The sequence below is a fragment of the Hirundo rustica genome, chromosome 3 (genome assembly GCF_015227805.2).
Source record: "Hirundo rustica isolate bHirRus1 chromosome 3, bHirRus1.pri.v3, whole genome shotgun sequence".
Classification (NCBI taxonomy): domain Eukaryota; kingdom Metazoa; phylum Chordata; class Aves; order Passeriformes; family Hirundinidae; genus Hirundo; species Hirundo rustica.
In genome coordinates, this window is record NC_053452.1 from 110,110,005 (window position 1) to 110,130,584 (window position 20,580).

General features: G+C 42.9%; 1 protein-coding gene across 1 annotated transcript in view; it reads left to right on the forward strand.

Annotated features, from left to right (window-relative positions):
- Positions 1-5,219: 5,219 nt before the first annotated feature.
- The window catches only part of FKBP1B (FKBP prolyl isomerase 1B), a 45,794-nt gene continuing 30,433 nt past the window's right edge, over positions 5,220-20,580 (forward strand). The window contains exons 1-2 of the mRNA XM_040060636.2: positions 5,220-5,354; positions 8,599-8,646. Of these exons, the coding sequence (XP_039916570.1) occupies positions 5,318-5,354; positions 8,599-8,646 (85 nt within the window). The 5' untranslated portion in view covers positions 5,220-5,317. The remainder of the gene's footprint in view (positions 5,355-8,598; positions 8,647-20,580) is intronic.

Sequence of the window (20,580 nt, forward strand, 5' to 3'; positions counted from 1 at the left end):
CTGATGTCGTTCTGTAACCTCCATGACAAGGAAATGACAGAGACAGAATAATTAGTTTACTGAACAGATGCAATATTTGTAATTCCAGTACTCTTCCACGGTTTGAAAGATAGATTTACTTACATTTTTAATCCATTTTTTGCTATGAAATATTGGGTGGAAGAGAAAATCTAATCCTCTTGGACTGTCTGCTTAAGATATTATTATTGGAAATTTTATTTGTGAGACTGCACTGCAAGACCCTGAGTGTAGGCTCTGGGTCCTAAGGTGTTACTTGCCTTCTTTTATTTATGATAAAAGAGGATCTCTTTGCCTGAAGTATTTGGAATCTAAACAAGGTAGAATGATCATTCTTGTTATATAAATTAAATACCGAGACACAGAGCAATTCAGAGTATATCTTCAATTCAGCAAGCTGCCTTCAAAAGAGTAGGCAGTGAAGCAATATCACTGCAGCAATCTGCATATGTCCTAATTATTCTGGATGGATGCTGCAATTTCATATTTATATTGCATCTGAGGTGCTAGCTAGTGTATTAGCCACTTTGGAGCATTATGCATTGCAAACAGATTCAAGGTGATTTAGGATCATGCAGTCAATGTTGGAATTGTGGTTAGCGTCACTACCATTTTTTAATTTCCTTCTTCATGTTGCATGAAAAATATTACAGACTCTACATCAGTTTAGGGGAAGGGATCTTTGAAGGCCATATAGTCCAATTGCTTGCTTGGAACAGGGCTGACATCAGTTTGTCTGGTTCCTTAAGGCTTTGTTTGATAACTCATCTTATGAAGATTTTTTTAATCTATATATGGTCAGAATTTCCCTTGCTATGACTTCGGTCCATTGCTTCTAGTTCTTTTGTTGGGCATCTCTGAGAAGAGTGTGATACCATCCACCCGTTATGTAGTTGTAGACAGTAACTGAGATCCTTCTTCTCTCCGTCTTTGCAGGCTGAACAAACCCAGCTCCCTCCTTCTCTCTACGTTCTCCAACCACTAACAACACTGGAACGATTGGGCTTGCTCCATTATATCCTTGAGCTGAGGAGACAAGTCTGTGAGACCATGAATCTGTCTAAACCCATGTGGTTTTGGAAGTGCGAAATTGCATAAATCTCTTCTGGAAGCAAGCTCCATTATTAAGGTCTTGGTCTTGTGCCTCCATTCCAGAACACAAGCTACCAATTTCTTGACTCCAGTAGCTGGTGGTGTATATCCCAATGAGCTGGACTCTTCCCTGTGCATACCTGAGGTTACTTCACCTGGTCCTGTAAAAGGCTTTGAAGATCAGGTCTAAGACCTTTGTAATGACTCACATAAAAGCATAGTGAGAGAGAATATGTGAATATCTGAGTTGGGAAGAGCCTGGTGAGAGAGGTAGTGGCTTTCAAAGCAGTTTTAATGCTACTGAAAAAATCCAGCTGCAGTTTTGCACTCACAGCTACAGCTGCAAGAGGAAACTGTAGATACAGATATGGATAAGGAGTTCCAAGGAGAAGATGATGATTTGGAATGATTGTATCAGGAGGAAATTTTATTCTGTTTCAGGTCGTTTGGAACAAGTATCAGTTGGGAGGAGGTGACTGTGCTGCAGACCTGTGGTAACCAGCTGTGGTGAGAAGTGAGACAGGCACATGGAGATTTTTGGGTTTAATCTGTTAACCACGTGGGGGTCACTGCGGGTGTGCTGTCAGACTTACCCTAAGCACATGCTTTGAGAGGAATCACGGATTCTGGCTGACTCTCTTTTGTCAATGCTCATGATGCACAGGAACATTCGCAGTGACACGATCTGCTGAGCTCTGCAGGCTGCTGTTTATTTTGGTCAGGATTTTTTCCAGTGTGGTGCTGGTTTTACATGACCTGCACACTTGGGGATTAAAATTATTTGGTTGCACGCCTTGGTTCACTGAATGGAAAGGTCAGTATTGGTAACACATTTTAGTTTGTTTTCACTGTTCATATCACACTGGTTGGGTTTCAAAGTAATACTGATTATTTATCTGTGGATGCTGGTGAGGGAAATGTGTATTGTTGGGGGGGGGGGGGGGGTGGCCTCCGTGAAGTTTTACATTTCCAGAATTTGCACTTTCCGTTTATGAGCAATTTAGTGCTTTGCCTTCCAGGGGTGTTCTTCGGGTGCATATGGAATCTATTACACATGATTTGTAGATCCTTTGTAGATCTTAAAAACAATGAAGAATGGGATTTCACAATATAGGAACTATGAGCTAAGTTAAAATTTTGAAAACTGTTTGTCTTCCTGACAGTGGAAATGCATAAATATTTTGCAAACAGTGCTGGCTGTAGGGTTTTTAACTAAAGAAAATGGGATATTCATCTGCTAAACTTTGAGGTTTTGGGTTTTTCTCATAATGACTGTGGCAAATTGTCCTCTTTGTAACCACTGAGTAATCTTAGATATTGGAGTCATGGTTCCATCAAAACATTTGGGAAGGAGCGTCGAGAGAACACTCCACTTTTCCAGCCTGCTTTTTCTGGTGCCAGGATAGAAAAATGCACTGTGGGAAGGTCTTATGGTAAACGACTGTTCAGGAACGTGAGCTCTACAGAGCTTTGGAGAGAAACATTACTGGACTTTGTCCTTGATTAATCTGGTCTGGTCTGCTTTGATAATCTGGTTGTAGACATTTCCTTCGTCATGAACTTTTCCTCTTAGTCCCTTTGTCCTTTCTGTTTCCCCTCCAATTCCCTGTCAGTTCTAAATCACTTTTTTTAATTTCAAAGGCTTTCCTGAAAATACGGACATTCCTTCTTTCAGTCTACTCTTCCAAGATTTTCATGGGCTGTAGATTTGTTAAAGTGTATTTAAGGATCTTGATGACTCCAGTGAATACTGTGAGGAGAAAAATAACATTATTTTTGGTTCAATATCTGTGGTGTCAAAGATTTTTTTAAATATTCATCCAAGAACTTTGAGATACTCTCTACAGATCCTTATTTTCTGTCTTGGAATTTGGCCTTACCTTTCTTTCCCCAGACTTGGGAATATGAGTATTGGGGATATAATTAGCTCATGCCCAAAAGAATTTAGAGTCCCTCCATAGGGCAAGAGGCCATGGGATGGGATGATTGTAGATAGAGCATGTTAGACTTAGGTCACATCTTTGTCCCTCCTAATCCCACCTTGTGGCTTCTGAATTTTGCTCCTGGTGGGCTTTGCTTTTTTAGTATGATTGTCAGTCTGCCTGAGGATGCTGTGGTCTGCCTTTAAGGCCTGTTACTTGTGATGACACTTAAAGCAGATACTCTGTAATCGTGTCTGAACTATGTCTATTATGTGATTAGGTCCAATCTCCTATCATAAGACACAACTCAAGAGCAGCTATTCTCCCATTGTGGAGAGATGTATGGCCTGATCAAAGGAAACATGTAATTATAAAAGCTGAAGTGAGCCCAAAAAAGAATGATTTGCTTTTATTCATTGGATTTACACCTCCTGATGCTCTGATCATCTGAGAGGACACAGACATCTACCTGGAGCCTGGATGAAAGCAGTCCTTTCTTGTGAAGTCAAGAGCCCTAATAGGACACCATGTACCTAGAATTTCCCTTTTTAACTCCCCTTATGCGCTTAGCTTTTCTTGTGCTGTCCTTGTTGCTCTATAATGACTCAGAGGCACCTCTGGAATTAGCAATGTTCATGTGTTCTTAATGCTTCTGTGCCACTTACCTCCTACCTGGCATTTTCCTATTTCTCAAATGCTTTTTTAGTATCTTTCTACTGATCAGAAATCAAATGACACTCTGAGACTGGCAATGGAAAAGAATCCCTTTTCAGAATTTGCAGTGCTACAGACCTCCTCTGATAAACTGCAGTAAGTGCCTGCTTATTCTGTACATACTACCTACAGATGCAGAATTCACTGGAATGGGAGGCAGGTGAAAGGAATCCGTGTTAAGCCCTCATTACTACTTCTGAACTTCTGTGAGCTCATGATTTTCCTCACTTGCCCATTTTTGGGGAACTTTAGCCAGCCCTGGTATTACAGAGTGTCTGACCCACAAGGAAAGACAGATACAATCGAGCACCCAGGTGAAGGAACAGTCTGATCAGAGTAATGTGAAAAGCTGTGTGGAGATGCTCAGTGTGGTTCAGAGCACGCATGCAAGGGCCACATTATCACAGTTACGAACCAGAACAGTAATTTCTCAGTTCAGTCATCCTGACAACTGCCCATATAGTGGAAGATCTTCTTTTCCTCAGGAGAACCCAGCTTGTAACAGATAAAAATCCTGAAAAAGCAATGCCAGAGAAGTGAAGGTTGGAATTAGATGGATACAGACAGCTCTTTCAGTTGGAAAACTGATGATGTTGCAGTTCCATTTTTATTTTTAACTCAGAAAACACAGAACTGCAAACAGAACTATTCCTTTAGAGGCAGTGGGAACGCCTGAGATTCAAACACACAGTAACTGTGTGAGGAAATAGTCTATTTCAGGTGCACTCCATAGAAGTAGTTTTAGCAAGGTTGAATATGTAATCTCACATCATGGGAACCCCATACATACACAGATTTTCCAATTTAAAACATGGATATGAACAAGAACTTATAAATTGTTTTGCACTGAAACTCAAGGTCACTGCCAGCCTGCCGGAGACCGGCCCCTGCTGCTGCTGTGTGGGGTCATCAGCGGTGGGTGCCACTGCCCTGATGCTGCCGTTCACCAGCAGAATCGGGGGGACATTCCCTTCAGCGCGCACACTAATGTGCGAGCACGGATGCCTTCCTCCATGGCTCTTTCTAACGGGAAATGCCGACCCTCCACTCGCACTCAGCCGCGTCCCGGTGTCTGGATGGCTTGAAGCGCGGCTCTTGGTTTCCCTGCCTGCCCGGCGCGCCTGCAGCAGTACCGCACCGGTACTCCCGGCTCCCGCACACGCCCTGAGCCCTCCGCCGCTCGGACTCCGCACCGGGGCACGGTCACACGGGGGGCACACGCCGGCGAGACCCCCGGGAGAGGGAGCGCTCCGCCGGGCACCGTCGCTAAAGCGAGCCCTGCCCGGGGGATGGCAGCAGCATCCCCCGCACGGCCGTGGGGTGAGGGGGCGATGCCGGCGAGGGATACCCCCGCCGCAAGGCTCTCCTCGTCCCCGCGGCCCCCGGGCGCCCGGCGCGGGGGCGGGCGGACCCCTCCCCTCCCCTCCCCGTGCTCCCCGCCCCGGCCCCGCATTGGCTGCGGGCGCTGACGGGCAGCCGGGGCGGCCCCTGCCCGCGGCCGCCCAGGGGCACTGCCCGCACTGGGGGTCCGGCCGCGCCGGGGAGCGGGGCTGAGTCGAGCCGGCGTCGCCATGGGGGTGGAGATCGAGACCATCTCTCCGGGAGACGGTACGAGGCCGTGAGGGGAGCAGCCCTGCGGCGCGGGCACCCGGCGGCTCCGGGATCGAGGGAGCCGCGTCCCCGCCGGCGGCGGAGCGGGGAGCGCGGTGCGGGGAGGCGGCGGGGCCGGAGGGGAGGCACGGCCGCCCCCGCACGCAGCCCCGCGGCCGCCAGCCCCCGGTGCGGGAGGGGCGGAGCGCGGCCGGGCGCCCGCCCGGGGTCGCGGCGGCGGCAGGGGCGGCGAGGGGGCCGGGGTTTCCGTGGTATCCGCTGACAGCTGCACAGCCCGAGCGCGGGGTCAGCGCCGGCGCCCGGCGGGAGCCCAAACTTTCCCCGGTGGCGAGCCCGGCCTCGCCAGGGGCACCGGCCGTTCGTGCCAGCATCCCCCGCCGAGGCACCGCCGCTTCCCGGTCCAGCGTGGGATGCTGGCGAGGGCTGATGTGCAGCCCGGGTGGCAGTCACCTCTCCTTGGCGCACGCTTGGCTTTCGAGAGCCAATTCGCGGTGTTGCGCTCTTCCTTGGCATTATAATATAATTCCTTAAGGTTTTTGTGGTTTGGGTTTTTTTTTGAGAGAATGTAATTTCTAACATACGTATGTAGCTATATAATAGGCCAGATTCGTCGTTGGCTGATAGACAATCATAAATAATTCGTTCATGTTGATCACAGATTAAGTTTCTTGGCCCAGTATCTTTCCTTTCTTTGTGTATGCTTTTAAATTGGCTTCTCCCTCTGTGCTGTTTAGCTCTAGAGATCAAATTTTTCTCTTGGTTGCACAGATGTAGAAGAAGAATACATAAACCCACATAAGTAATGGTGCTGAGTTGGGAGTAGGAAGGAGGGTGGAACTACCTCATAGTAGTATTTTCTATCTATTAAATAGATCAAGGCTGTCATTGTAAGTAATATGCAATTCCAAATAAGGTTATATGGATTAGTTCTCTTGGTTGCAAGTCTTAATCAAAATCAGCTGACTTTAAACACTGTTTTAAGCCACAGTGAGTCAGTGGTCTTGCAAATCTCTGCTTTTAATTTGGCTTTGATGTGAAATTATGTAGCTTCATTGGCTTTGCTGGTGGTACACTCACACAGCAGAGTGTGTGTCCATTAGGTCTGAAACGGCTTTTCTCAGATCTCTGTATAATAATGAATAATTTTAATAATACCTGCTTTACTGGGGGTAGGATTCATCTCACATAACTTTCCTCAGGTTAGCTGGCTAGTCTAAAGCAGTCTTCTGGGTTTTCTCTGTGGCCATCTCCAGGGAATAATTTGTCTTGCCTTTCTCTGGATAGGCTGGCTTTCTCTCAAAGCGCTGCTAATTCTTTGCTGTCAATAGAAGAAGCCCAGGAGACTGGCATACGATAGTTGCCTGTGGTTTAGATAGCTGTGAATTTAAAAGAGATGAATCCCACTTCAGCATACCATGGTGCCCTTACTAGATACCTACTGTACTGCATTTTGTGCAACGTGCAGCTAGGGAGATTCCAGCCAGCTAAGCCAATGGATAAGGCTGTTCACGTGGTACTTGGAAGCACCACTTTCTCAATTTTTGTGTTGTGAATCTTGGTTCATCATATTGCCTGCCCTCTGCTATGGCATGTCAGCCCTAAGGCCATAGTTTGTGTGTTACCTGATGGTTTATATCCTCTGAAGTTCCCTGTAGTGCAGAACTTGTTATCACATTAATTCTGACCAAAGAGCCAGAAAACTAACTAAGAGATGAGCCTTTGTTTCATAGAATCATAGAATGGTTTGGTTGGAAGGGACCCTAAAGATCATCTTGTTCCAACCTCCCTGCCATGAACAGGGACATCCTCCACTAGACCAGTTTGCTCCAAGCCCCATCCAGCCTGACTTTGAACATTTCCAGGGATGGGGCATCCACTGCTTCAGTGGGCAACCTAACTCAATCCTGAGTTTTTAGCTTTCTCTCAAGGATGTTCCTTAATAATCAACCTCATTGATATTTTTAAGTTCTTCTGAACCTGGGCACTCCCCTGGCCAGCCTTGGGAAACCAAGGTTAGTATCTCTTATACACCACTGGCACCTAACTGAGCCTTAAGACTCATCCCTTAGCTTTTAGTACCTTTGGCAGTACCTAGAATAGGTAAAATGGAAATGATCATTTCATTTTCCAGTGTCAAGCAAATAATTTAAGCTTTCTTTTCTTTCAGTATGAACATTTTAGGAGGAGCTACCAGGCTTTTAAAAGAACTCAGTACTACTGCTTTTACTGTTGCCTGATGCTACAAAATTAAACTGCTTTTGTCTGTGCAAATTTGTCTGTAAAACCCATCCCTGCTAATTAAAGATGCCCTCACAGAACTTTCCTGAGTGAAAGGCATTAGAGATGTGAATACAAATGGATTTTCTTACAATGTCAGACTGAGACTTTATTTGAAAAAATATAGCAAAAACATTCTAGAATTATTAAAAGTTATAGTCCATTAAGTTTTGCCTGTCCTTTTGCATTTACAGAATGTAAATGCATATGTAGTGCACACATACATAGGGAGAGTTATCTAAGAAAAGTATTACTTGGTCTAAGGGCTAAATAGCAGCCAAGCTGGGACCTTTTACCCTAAACCATCCCATTTCTGTCCTGCATATTAGTGATTTGGTAACACATAGTCATAGAATCATGGAGTTGTCAAGGTTGGAAGAGAATTCTAAGATCATCAAGTCCAGCTGTCAACCCAGCACCACCACCATGCTCACCATGAAACCACATCTTCAGATGCCATATGCACATGTTTTCTGAACACTTGTGATAGGATTGTGACTCCACCACTTGCTTGGGCAGTCAGTGTTTTACAACCCAACGCTTTTTTATAACCTTTTCTGTGAAGAAATGTTTCCTAATATCCAATATAAACCTAACCCAGTGCAACTTGAAGGCATTTCCCCTCACTTTTCCCCTCCACTTGTTCTCTGGGAGAAGAGACTGATCCTTTCTTCACTACAGCCTCCTGTCAGGGAGTTGTAGAGAGCAAATAAGGTCCCCCCTGAGCCTCCTTTTCTCCAGGCCAAACTCCCCCGGAGCTGGGGGAGTTCCTCGTAAGACTTGTGCTCCAAGTTGTACAGGGAGCCACTTATATCTACAGCCGCCATGTGAATGTCTCAGTTATCCTAAAGTAACCAAATGGCTAACACCAGATCTCAGGTCAGCATTTTCCTCTTAAAAGATAAACTTGCATAGCCAGGTCAATCCGAGAAAATAAAATAATAACCTTTTATAATTTTAACAGGACGGACGTTTCCAAAGAAGGGTCAGACGTGTGTGGTGCACTACACAGGTAAGGCATGTTCTGGATGTTCTCTTGATACCAACTGCTTCACATTCCAGAGTGATTTCCCATTTCAGATGTCTGTTGTATTTTTTGTTTTGTTCTGACACTCATAATCCATTGGATAATGTTTGCATGGGTTTCCTGCCTATTTCAGTTGCAGCTGAGCTGTTCAGCCTACAGTAGCTAGATGTGCCTGCTGGCAGATTTGCCATGGGTAGTGTTCAGTGGTGAGAGCTTTGCAGAAGCTGCAGACCTGATTCATTAAGCCATTTTATTAGCTTATGAAATTGAGTGTGAAACAGTCAAAATGCTGGGTTCATATTTTTACAGCCTCTGTTCTTGACACAGACAATTAATGATTATATATATCTTAAAAGCATGTGTCATGTATTGGCAGTAAAATTCATTCCAGATTGAAGATATCAATGCAAGGTCTGTTTAAACACCTGCTTTATGGACTTTGTTAATCTTAAGTGGTGAGGTGGTTAATGGAGCTGCTTATGCTGAAGAAGAAAATGTTCTTTAAATCAGTTTATGGTGTTATGCTTTGTGTAGTTATGTAAGTTGTCAAAAGGATGCAAAAATCTCTGCAGTCTGCATCTCCAACTGGGAAGTTCACTTCAAGAGCTGCCATTTTATGAGATATTTTCCTTAAGAAGCTAATATGCAGGTTATGTGGGTACTGAAGCTTCTGATAGTGAGGTAATGTTTTCCTCTAGTGTTCAGGATGATAGGAAAGTTCTCTCTGGTAACTGTTGCTTTCCTTCAGCTTTGTACTTGTGTCTTACAACAGGAGCAAGATGGGAACATTTTCCAATAAATATAACTAATGAAGTAAAACTGTTTGTATTTTCAATAGAATTTTTATATCATTTCAGTAATACCACCATTCAGAAAGCTATATGGGAGTTAGTGCACTGGCTCAGTGTGGAGGTTGTCTGGGTTTAAGCTCCCATATATACATTTATATATTCAAAGTAGTTTGGGCTAATGAGAATTTCTAGTTTGAATTAGAAGATGTTAAGCACATGGATCTCCCATTCCAGTCTCTGCTCTTACAGTCATTTCTCTGTAACTTAGGTATGAAAATAGATGTTTTGAAATAATTTTTGTGAAGATGCTGAAAGATATGTTTCTCTTCCTGTCCAAACCTCAGAAGGTTTCATGAAATAAAATTGTCACCTCCCACCCCTAGTTAGTTCAAGATAAATTTAAATGTCAGGACTGAAATAGGCAAAAGAATTTTAGCCTGGTGGCTCCCACAAAGCGCATTTTTTCTGGATAACTTCAGAGAGTGTGAATGGTAAATGTGAAAAGATAACAAGATGCTGCATACTCCTATTGATATTAGATAGTGTCTTAGATGAGGCTGTTGTGAGTTATCTTTGACACAAAAGACTTTATTTTATAAACTTATTAAATCAATCTCTAGCATAAACTGTGCTTTCTCCACAGATCTTGCTACTGGTGCTATGCAACCTCTCTTGACTCCCAGATTAGAACAGATATCAGGGGAAGCTCATCACCTCAGTTCCACTGCTGGTGCCAGCAGTCTTTGGTGGTGATGTTTTTAAATTGAGCCCATGGTTAGTGGATGAAGTGTTTCCTTCCAGTGATCTATAAAGCATGTAGGTAAAATGACATGTAAGTGTTGAGTTTTAGTTTAAAATGATTTTAATCTGGATCCAGTACAGTTTCTTTTTGTACTGATGAGATTCTGGATGTGCCTGGTATTTATCTTGAAATGATCTCTGTCTTGTTTATGTGATCTTGTTGGGCCTCAATGTACTTAATACTTATCCTCACCACACTCCTCTGAGTCCTGTTTTAGAAACTGGGTAGCTAAGTTATAGGGAAGTCTGCAGAGAACTCCAGAACCTCTGCCTTGGCACCTAAAATGGGAGTTAGGAAAAACTAAAACACCTAGGTGCAAGGAAATGATCCAAAAATGTTGCTTTTCAGAGCTGCTTGATATTGTACAGAATATATAGCTCTCAAGTTATCTCTATATTCAGGCTATATGGCACTCTGGAGCTGGGCACAGATACCTGTCAGGTGTTGTGTTATGGGGGGCGAAGGAACCATGCACTGACTGGACTCCATCAAGATCCAGAGATTGTTTGGATCCCTAGAAAAGCCTGACCTCACTGGAGTGTTTGGAGCACAGCTCTGAATCCAGGATCAAGCAGAGCAGAGAGCCAAAAACACGGCCTGTGGGAGCCTGCTGGATGTGTGGTAACTGAACAGTTGTTTCAGGCAGGGCAAACCTATCCCCAGCCAGCTCTTGCAATAGGAGAGGGTAATAACTCTAACTGCCACATCCTGAACTGAAACCATTGCATTCCTGGGGAGAAGAAAGCTGAAATTTCCCACTCCCTCCAGTTTAGCTTGAGACACTGGGCAGTGAAGAGTGCAAGAGCCATGGACAAGGAAAGAAGCAGGCAAGAAGATGAGTATTTGGTGCATGCACTCATGCAGGAATATGGAAGGAGTTGTAGGGCAATCCCTGTCCTTGGGGATTAATTCAATACCTTTTTTTAATCCTATGGTTTTCCCATGTGGCAGTGCCAGCTGAGCAGGCCATGTAACTTTTTGCAGTGGCTTCTGCTCTCGTATCAACACACACTGTGGTGATACAGCTCCTTGGCACAAGCATGGTTGGTCCTGAAGGGCTAGTTTTTTGTGCATGCATAGAAAAAACATTTCCTGCCCACTAATTATTCCTGTCTTGAAGGAGAGAAAAGGATAAAATGGGTTCTCGCTGCCAGAGCAAGTTATGAATCTTTAGGGAGACTCCAGTGAGGAGTGAGCTGTGGGCTCTCTAGTTTCTTATTTCCCCTCTTGCCTTTGCTCTCGTAGGCATGCATTTACCATGTGATGGGGAGTGGTGGCAGAGAGCATGGACTGGAAGGGACTGCTGGCACTGCAGGAGTAAAAGGCGACCTCCAATTTTTAGGAGTAAGCTGTCTGTATGACTTGTCCTGGTGGTCCATGTAGGAAAAGTCCAGAGAGGACCAAAGGCTGGGACCCCAGATGTTTGGCAGGGCTTTAGAGTTCTGTCTACTTGTCCTCCAGGATTTTATGAATCATCACCAAGGTAGAGATTCAGCAGGGTAGTTTCTAGTCTGACAACCCTACATGTTCTGGAGGAGTGGGAAGTGAGAACTGGAATCTCCTCAAGGAAGGAGAACTGTGATTGAGTTTTACACTTCTGCTGTCAGCACTCCAGCTATTAGGCTGTTACATGTGGCAGCTTTTCCTCTTTCTCTCCTTGATCAACTCGATGCATAATCTCAGGGTACAGTGTGCTCTGATTCCCAAAAGCATTGTGGTGCCTTAAGGAACAGACCTAAGTTCCAGTGGCAGCAGGACTTAAGGTGCAATCTCACTAGGGAGCAATTTAGAAAGGACTTTTTAGTTTAAGGAGATTGTTTTTATTATTTTTTCCTCCTTAGGAGTAATTCTCTGCTGCTTTACAATTAGAGCAGGATGTTTGGATTTCCCTTCAGAAGTACCTAATTGCCCTTTCATGAGACACCTTAGTACCTAACTTTGGTCTTGCAAATCACCTGCTAAGTTTTCAGCTTTGCACGCCCTGATTTAAGTGCACAAATAGATGTCAAGATAATTGCATAAGATTAGATAGGGGGACTGTTATAGAACATGAAACCAAATCCCAGTCTTAGTATATGATGAAAAAATGTGGTCAGATTCCTGTAGGCTTATCTTTGTTAATGAATATAATAATTTCTTCTTAGCATCCAGCATCCATGTTGAGTCTCCGAAGTTACCTGACACAATATTACTGCAACGGGTTTAATAGATAAGGCAGAGCACTGGCACTGAAATGCATTTACAGCAGCACTGGTTTATGTCATACTTTTTGTCACAGATTTCCTTGAGCAAGCTTCTCAAAGCCTTTGGCAATCTGCTTACTCCTTCTGTTTTCCATCTGCAAAATGATAGTTGTACTTTGTCTGCCTCCTGTAGAGAGATTGCAGGCAGTTTGAGATATGAGCTGCCTCCTACTTCATGCCTGTTGTAATGGTGACCTAATCTTGATTGGGTCTTCGGGTTACATTGGACTACTGACAGTAGTACAAGCAAACTAATTAATCCTAGAGTGCATATAAGGAATTAAGGAATTTTCTGCAGTTTTGTTTCCTGTGATTTTAATCTGTTGACTCTGGCAATGGGATTTAGCAGTGTAGAATTTTTAAAGATTTATGAAGATGATACAAAACGTGACTTTCAGTTAGAAATGCCCCTCAACAAAGCCTTCGCTGAGGAGGGATATGCTCTGTCTGGAGACTGTGAGGTAAAACCTGCACTCCAGGAAGCTGAACTCATTCCTGGCCCTCCTGTTGGATGATGGTATGCCTTCACACCAGCTTGGTGTGTACTAATCTAAATCTGCTTATGATAATGAGAGGGCAGCATTTTTTCCCAAATTTTTGAGAGTTGACATTCTCTTGTGTTGTCCCATGTAGCTTGTGGCAGAGCTGGATTCTTAACCTCTTCATCTTTCTCCTTGGCCACCTGTAAAACTCTGATTATAGTACAATTACTCTTCTTAAGGAACTGATGATAACCAGTGTTTCTAGTGTGCTGGAACTGACTTGAGTGAGACTATAAAGACACAGTAAATGATTAATTATTTATTAAACTGTACTTCTTTCAGAAAATTTTTCATAGACTTTTTAGGCTAGGACTATGACCCAAAATTACACTAAACAGATTGCCAATGGAATACAATATTTTAGTTGGAAGTGATCTAAAATGATCACCTCTTCCAATCTGACTACATCAGGGCTGACCGAAAGGTAAAGTATGTTGTGAAGGTCATTGTCCAAATGCCTCTTATCCACTGACAGATTTGGGGGATCATCCACCTCTCTGAGTTGGGCCCCCCACTCAGTGAAGAAATGCTGCCTAATGTTCAGTCTAAACCTCCCCTGGAGCAGCTTGGAACCATTCCCACAGGTCCTGGATCCTACAGAGAAGAGCCCAGCACCTCCCTCTCTACTTCAATATTTCAATAATGAGAAGTTGATGTTTTATTATTTTTTTAATGCTTAAAGTGAAATTCCACATTGAAGTAAATGAATAGTACTCAATTTATTTCAGTTGAACTGTAGAAATTCATTCTGTTTTAATAAGCAGGCTTTTATTTAAAGCAGAACAAATGATTAATTGTTCTTTTCCTAGTGGTCTGAGGACAAATTCGTATCATCGTCTCCCATAGATTGCCAGAATTACTTTATATTGTTTCTTTAGCTTTGGCAGCGGTGTAGTGTTAGAATTATGGTTATGTCTGTGAAGCTGAAAGCTCTTTATATAACAAAAGCATACTGCATAGATATAGATGAGCAGTAATTCATAGAATATGCTTGATTTATCATGATTAAAAACACTATTTTCCATTTAACACAATAGAAATGTAATGCAATTCCCTTGAAATAATCCTTGCCAAGAAGATCTGCCTATTTTTCTTGGATCCAAATCAAGCCAGCCTTAAGTGTACAAAGTAATACCCAGAGGTTTGTCTATACTGACATACTCTCAAAAAGACTAACATGAATTCAGAATAACTTTACAGAGTGTCATTTGTGTGTCTGTGAGCATGACTGGATGAACATCAGCCTTGTGCAAGCACTTTGGGCCAGATGAGTACAGGAGGTTGCTGTTTCTCTGGTCCCACTTGCAGAAACATCTGTACCACTTCAAGTGGGAGCTCTGCATGTGTAGCTGAGAGGAAAATTGAACTACGTAAAGCATTTAATCAAAATTCTTTGTCTCCAGGAGACTGTCTAGCTGGGTTTGGAAGAGGATAGTGAATACTGCAATTAGAACTATCATTAATAAGAATTGTATTGTAACAGACATTATAACTGAACCTTGATTTAAAGCCAACTAAATCTTGCTTACCTAGGAGGAATTTAATTCTTTAATCAAGCATGTTCCCAAGATACAAAATACCGGAGGAGTGTGACGTCTGTTCATCTTTTGGGGACTGCCAGTTTTTTGTAATTTTTTTATTTAATGCCCTGGTTTAAAAGCATGAAAGCCTTTTGCTTCTGCGGAGATCTTAGTGGCAGCTAAGCACTTAGAAATATCTTTTTTCTTTGGTGGATCTTAACTGCAAAAAGTAGTTTTAGTCCTCCCTGAGGAATGTGGTCTTTTGCTGCCCCTTAGAAACAATTTGCAAGTCTTAAACTCTGTCAATAAAGGGATAAATTTTCTCATTTTTGCTTATTTAATACAGATTAGTTATCCCTGGGAGTATTTTAGCAGTGACTTTGGCCTAATAGTGATGATAGTGATCAGAGTCCAGAAGCAAATGTCTGAGCAGAAGAGATTTCTCCTACACAGTTTACTGCCTGCTTAGTGACTGATGTCAGGTATATTACTTGCTCTTTTATTTTGTAAATTTGATAGAAAAAGGGGCTGTGCCTCTCAAAATTGTCATGGAATTAATGCTTGCAAGTCCAGTGAGACTCACTGTAAGAAGCTACTGATGTGAAAACAGATTTGATGAATTAAAAAGTTCTGTGATTTGTGAGAGAAAAAGTAGCAGCTTCACCAACAGAGTGAGTGAGTTTAAATTGAACACACCAGATTGTTGCCTGATAGCAAAGGATCACTGTAATAAAATGTAGCCTCAAGTTTCCCAGTTGCTTCTCCTTTGCTGTGCATAGTGCCCATTGGTTTCACTGAAATCACTTGTGATGTTAGATGTTACTTAATGTGGCTAAGTGAATCAGAAAAGGACCTTAAACTATTCCAACAGTGTTCTTATTGGCAACTTCAGCTGTGAAGCCTTGGTTTGGCTAAGAATTGGAAGTTTCTCCCCTTAAGAGTGCTCCCCATGGCACTGAGGTGTTATTTGGACCGCTGCTGCTATGCTTTCAGCATATATATGGCAGAGGAAGGGAAGGCTTCAGGATTGCCCATGAACATTGTCTTATGTTCATTTGGGAAGAAGACAGAATGAGTTTTATTGCAGAGTAAAGAAGATTATAGATTTCTTCAAGATAGCATACATGGTCACTTTCTCCCCTGGCAGAGACTTCTGTGTCAGCATGAGATATGCTGAATGATTCGGTGACTGCTAGCTTCGATTTTGGAACACATGCTAACCTTTACAGGATTTCCTTTCATGGTGGGATTGTAGCATCATGCTCTTCCTATTGTGCACAGAAATTAAACTGCTAGCAAATAATTAAACCTCCTACTCCTACCTCACAAAAGCCTTGAGGAAGTGGATTTAAAGACATTTAAAAAAAAAAAAAAGCTCACAAAGCAGATTATCTGAAGTTCCAGAGAACTAATAGTAGCTGTTCATCAAGTTTTTAAAAGCTCAGAGATGATCCAAAAAAGTGCCATCTTTTAGAAAATGAGATTGCTGTTTCAAACAAAGTATTTTTGCTGGATCATCTTTGCATTTATTTTTAGTGATTCCAGTGTGCCCTGGTTAACAGCTCGTACCTGTATTTGAGGACTTAGACCTGAAAGATTTGCATCAATTCTTGATCATTAGAATTACAGGCCCTTACAAGAATGACATCATTTTCTAGTAATTTATGCAGCCAAAAATCAAAGAATTGTCGAAAAAACCGTGCAATGAATATTATTTGTTAGTGTAAAATGTACAAATTATCCTACATCAGCCAAAGAGAAGCTCTTATCAGCTGGCACCAGTGATAGGCTTGCCTCCCTTTATTGACAAAATAGAACTGACATCACTGTATTTACCTAATTAAGAAGTCTAAATTGAGAGCTTCGTTACCTTGAGCTACCTAAATAGTTAGATTGTGGATATGCCTCTCATTCTGTTGATTAGATAAAGAGCTTGATATGGTTCCTACGTCAGGCAGCTCAGCTAGGCAGGGAGTGTGGAAGGGAGAATATTTTCTTAACTTGACAACACGTGGTGTCACCCCTCCGCTCCACAGCAGGGCTGTGTACAATGCCCCACATCTCAGGCGGATGACCTGAGCAGATGCTGTGCAGCCGGTGATCTCTGCAGGTTTGTGATCTCCAGCACTCAGTGTGCTGCTCCAGCTGCTGCAGGGATGTGCGTGGGAGATCCCTGGGGAGGGCATTGCCAAGGAGCTCACATGGTCCCCGTTTTTGGCGCCGGGAAGCAGCTGAGCAGGCGGCCTCGGAGGACGCGTGCTCTGCCGGGGAAGCAGCAGCTTGGTGTTGGCAGGAGTTCTGCTGAGTCTTGCTGAACCAGGGCCAGGGGTGGGGGGGATTTATATTGAAAGCAACATCCCTCAATTGAGACATATTATTTAGCTTTACTTACTCAAGGGCATTGTAAATCTTCCTTAATTTTTTTGTTGCCCGCAAGACTGCTGGCTGCAGAAGTTTGTACTCCCTTGCACATCACTCGGTGTGAGGGATCTTAAATGTTGTAGCCGTGGTGTCAGGAGACAGAGCCAGAGGATCTTTGTAGCCAAGCCAGCAGATCCATGTACTCAGGCAGTGTAGTCCTTTCTCTCCCATCCAACACTCTGGAACTTCTAAAACTCAGCGTTACAGCAGAGGTTGTGAGGTACATTTGATTTGCAGATCTCCCTCTGTCTCTTGTGATAGACCAAGATCTCATTCCAGATCTTTTCCATTTAATCCTGCGTAGTTATTTTGTTCTTAGTTGTCTCTTCCTGCTCTAATTCTTTTTTTTTTTTTTTTTTTTTTTTTTTTTTTTTTAATGATGTGACAACCTTGATTTAGCAAGATTGTCTTCCCTTACTTTGTTCTCAGTTAGAAATGGAAGACTTGTTTTTTGAAGGTGGTTTCCTGCTGGACAACAGAAAAGGCCTAGCATCTGGTTTGTTCATTTTCCATTTGGGGGTTGCTACAAAAAAAGACACGCCCAGATGTATTGGTTTTATCTAGTTTTTACTGTCCAAAGTGAAAATATATTTTGTTACTTCCTAACTTGTTGAAGTTGCTGCTGTTGCAACTTTGAAAGTAGCAGTTGTGTTGAATTTTTTTACACTGCATTAGGAAAAACAAACAAACAAACAAACCCCAAACACAAACCAAACATATAGTTATTTGGAAGTTACACTAAAATACTATATAGGGATTGCAGTTATGGGAACTTACATTTTGGTTCTCTTCTGTGGATAAATTTCTGGTCTTGCTACAAGCAGGGATTTTCAAGAGGACAGGAGGACCTCATACTTTTGAAAGTGCAATGTAGCCACATCTAAAGTGCATAAAAGAAAATAGAAGGCGAGTAACACAGTGACAAGTTCCTGAGGCAACATCATCATCAAGTGTTGCCATTTTCAGATTGGAACATGCAATTTTCAGCCTGAAAAGCTGAAATAAATTATTTTATTTGTAAAAGCTGTAATTTTGGTGAAAAAGCCTTTCCCACAGATTTTGTTTTGAAGATTGAGGATCTGAGTCTGAAATTCATATGCTGCTGCCAACTCTATATCTGTATCATAGTATCATGGATAAGGGACCTTAAAGATCTCTACTTCCAACCCCCTGCCATGGGCAGGGACACCTTTCACTAGGTCAGGTTGTTCTAAGTCACATCCAACCTGGCCTGGAGCACTTCCAGTGTGGGGCATCCACAGTTTCTCTGGGCAACCCATGCCAGTGCCTCACCACCCTCACAGGGAAGAATTTCTCCTTTACATCTAATCTAAACCTGCCCTCGCTCTCTATAAACTGTTGCCCTTCATCTTGCACTGCAGGCCTTGGTAAAAAGTCTGTGTTTTTAATGTATTGAAACTTTCAGTATTGAAACTTACACAGTAGTGTCTCCTTGGAGCTTTCTCTTCTCCAGGCTGAACAACCCCAACTCTCTCAGCCTGTCTGCAGAGGAGAGGTGCTCCAGCCCTCTGACCGTTTTCATGGTCCCTCCTCATCCAGTCTAACAATGCCCAATGTCTCTCCGGTGCAGGGGACCAAAGAACAGGACACTGCATCCAGGTGAGGAACTCAAGGGAGCAGAGTAGTGAGAAAATCACCTCCCTTGACCTGCTGGCCACACTTCTGATGCAGCTCAGGGTGTGGTTGGTTTCTGGGCTAAAAGTACACATTAATGGGTCATGTCTATCTGTTCATCCACCAGTGCCTCCAAATCCTTCTCTGTAGGGCTCCATAGGCCATTCACAGAGAGGAGCACTTTCCTGCAGTGTCATGCTCAAACACCTGACCTTGGCTTGTGCTTGAGGTCACTCCCTGGCAGTGTCTGTCCACCGATGAGAGCAGGAGCTGCTCCTCTGTCACTCTGCCTGGGTGACTAGCTCCCCACACCCACGTGTCTCACAGTGGCCAGCTGGCAACAACTCTGGAAAACTATGGCTATGTCTGTCCCACTCTGTCAGGGGAGTTTTTGGACAACATAGACAGCCCCATTTATAGCTTTCAGTTTATTCTGTCCTTTGATTTTCTTCTGCCATCATTTGCACCTCATCTTCAACTAAATAAATAGTAGGGACAGGTTCAGATGTTGCTTAGTCAGTGGGCAGTGCTACTGCACAGCGCAGCTGAGGGCTATCATCTGACTGTGCCTGTTTTGTCATGTCCTACCTTTTCCTGTCTAGAACTCAAGAGTCCTGACCCTTCATGTATTAACACTGAGGACTTCCAGGGCCTGTAACTATAAGAAGAGATGTTGAAAAGTCATTGGAACAGGGTGGAAATGCCTTATTACAAAATGATCCTTACCCGTGCCACTAGGACTTGTTCTTTGTGAAACCAGTTATAATGCTCATCTCATTTTCAGTATTTTTTTGCAGTCTCTGGCTGAGGATGTGGGAGTTTTAAATGTGTATGAGTCAAATGCAAATTCAAAGTTGATACAGTCATGAAGAACTGTCATCATTAGTCCCCTGTGGACAACTTAGAAAGCTGAATCTGATCAAAGAGCTACTCACTTCATTCATAAATTGCTTTGGAAAAGGAAAAGCTTTTTTTGCTTACTCCCCTTAAAAAGACAGGAACATTCAGAAGGAAGATGATGTATCCAGGGCACAAAGCGAGCCTGTAGAAAAGTTGAGGCTAAAAATTAATGGGCTTTTAAATTCCTTATCTATTATATTTACCTATCTACTTACCTATTGCATTACCCACCTATATATATTATATATAGGCTATACCAACTCTGTAGAAGAGCTGTTTATTTTTTTTCCAGACCTCAAAAAAGTGTTTACCTTTTGAGAACAAACTATTTAAATTAAGATAAATGGTGGATAATCACAACATACTTTAGTTTTTATTAGGTCTTCTGTCTTTCTCTAACCAATCTTGATTTGATTGGTTAAATAAGCATTGTAAACAGAATAAGGGCTTGATCCTTCCCTGCTGTAAAGAACAGAGGACTTGATTGTAACGATTCACTGTATTTCAATAAAGTAACTAAAGCTTGCAGTACATTGATTTCCTAAAACTGCAGAACTATTTCTGAAGTGCTTTCCTAGGAGTTGCTATGATAGCACATTCAAAGCTCCTCTTCAGAATCAAAAGTTTCTAAAGCATTTGGGAAAACAATAGGAGACAAAGTAAGCTGGACCTGAAAGAGTGTGGAGCTATAAACACAGGGGCCAGAGGGAATGGAGAGCTGAGAAATTATTTGCCTCACAGCAAAAGAGCATTAAAATCTTGGACTGGGATTTTTCCCTGCAGGAGTGAAAAGAAACATTGACTGATTGCAAAGCACCTCCATACTGTAATGGAGTTACACAACCTGTAATCTTTCTGTTACTCAGTCTGTCACTGTAGGGCTGGCCCATTTGGAGGCTACAAAGCATTTAGCTGCTGACAGCTGTATGAGGCTGTAAGGGACGTGCTTGGCCATTGTGTTTATTGAGGACAGTGAGATAAGAATAGCTCCCAGTCTTCAGTGCCTGCCACATTCACTTGAGGTTTTGGACACCTCTGTACGTCTTGTGGACAAGTATCTGTGTT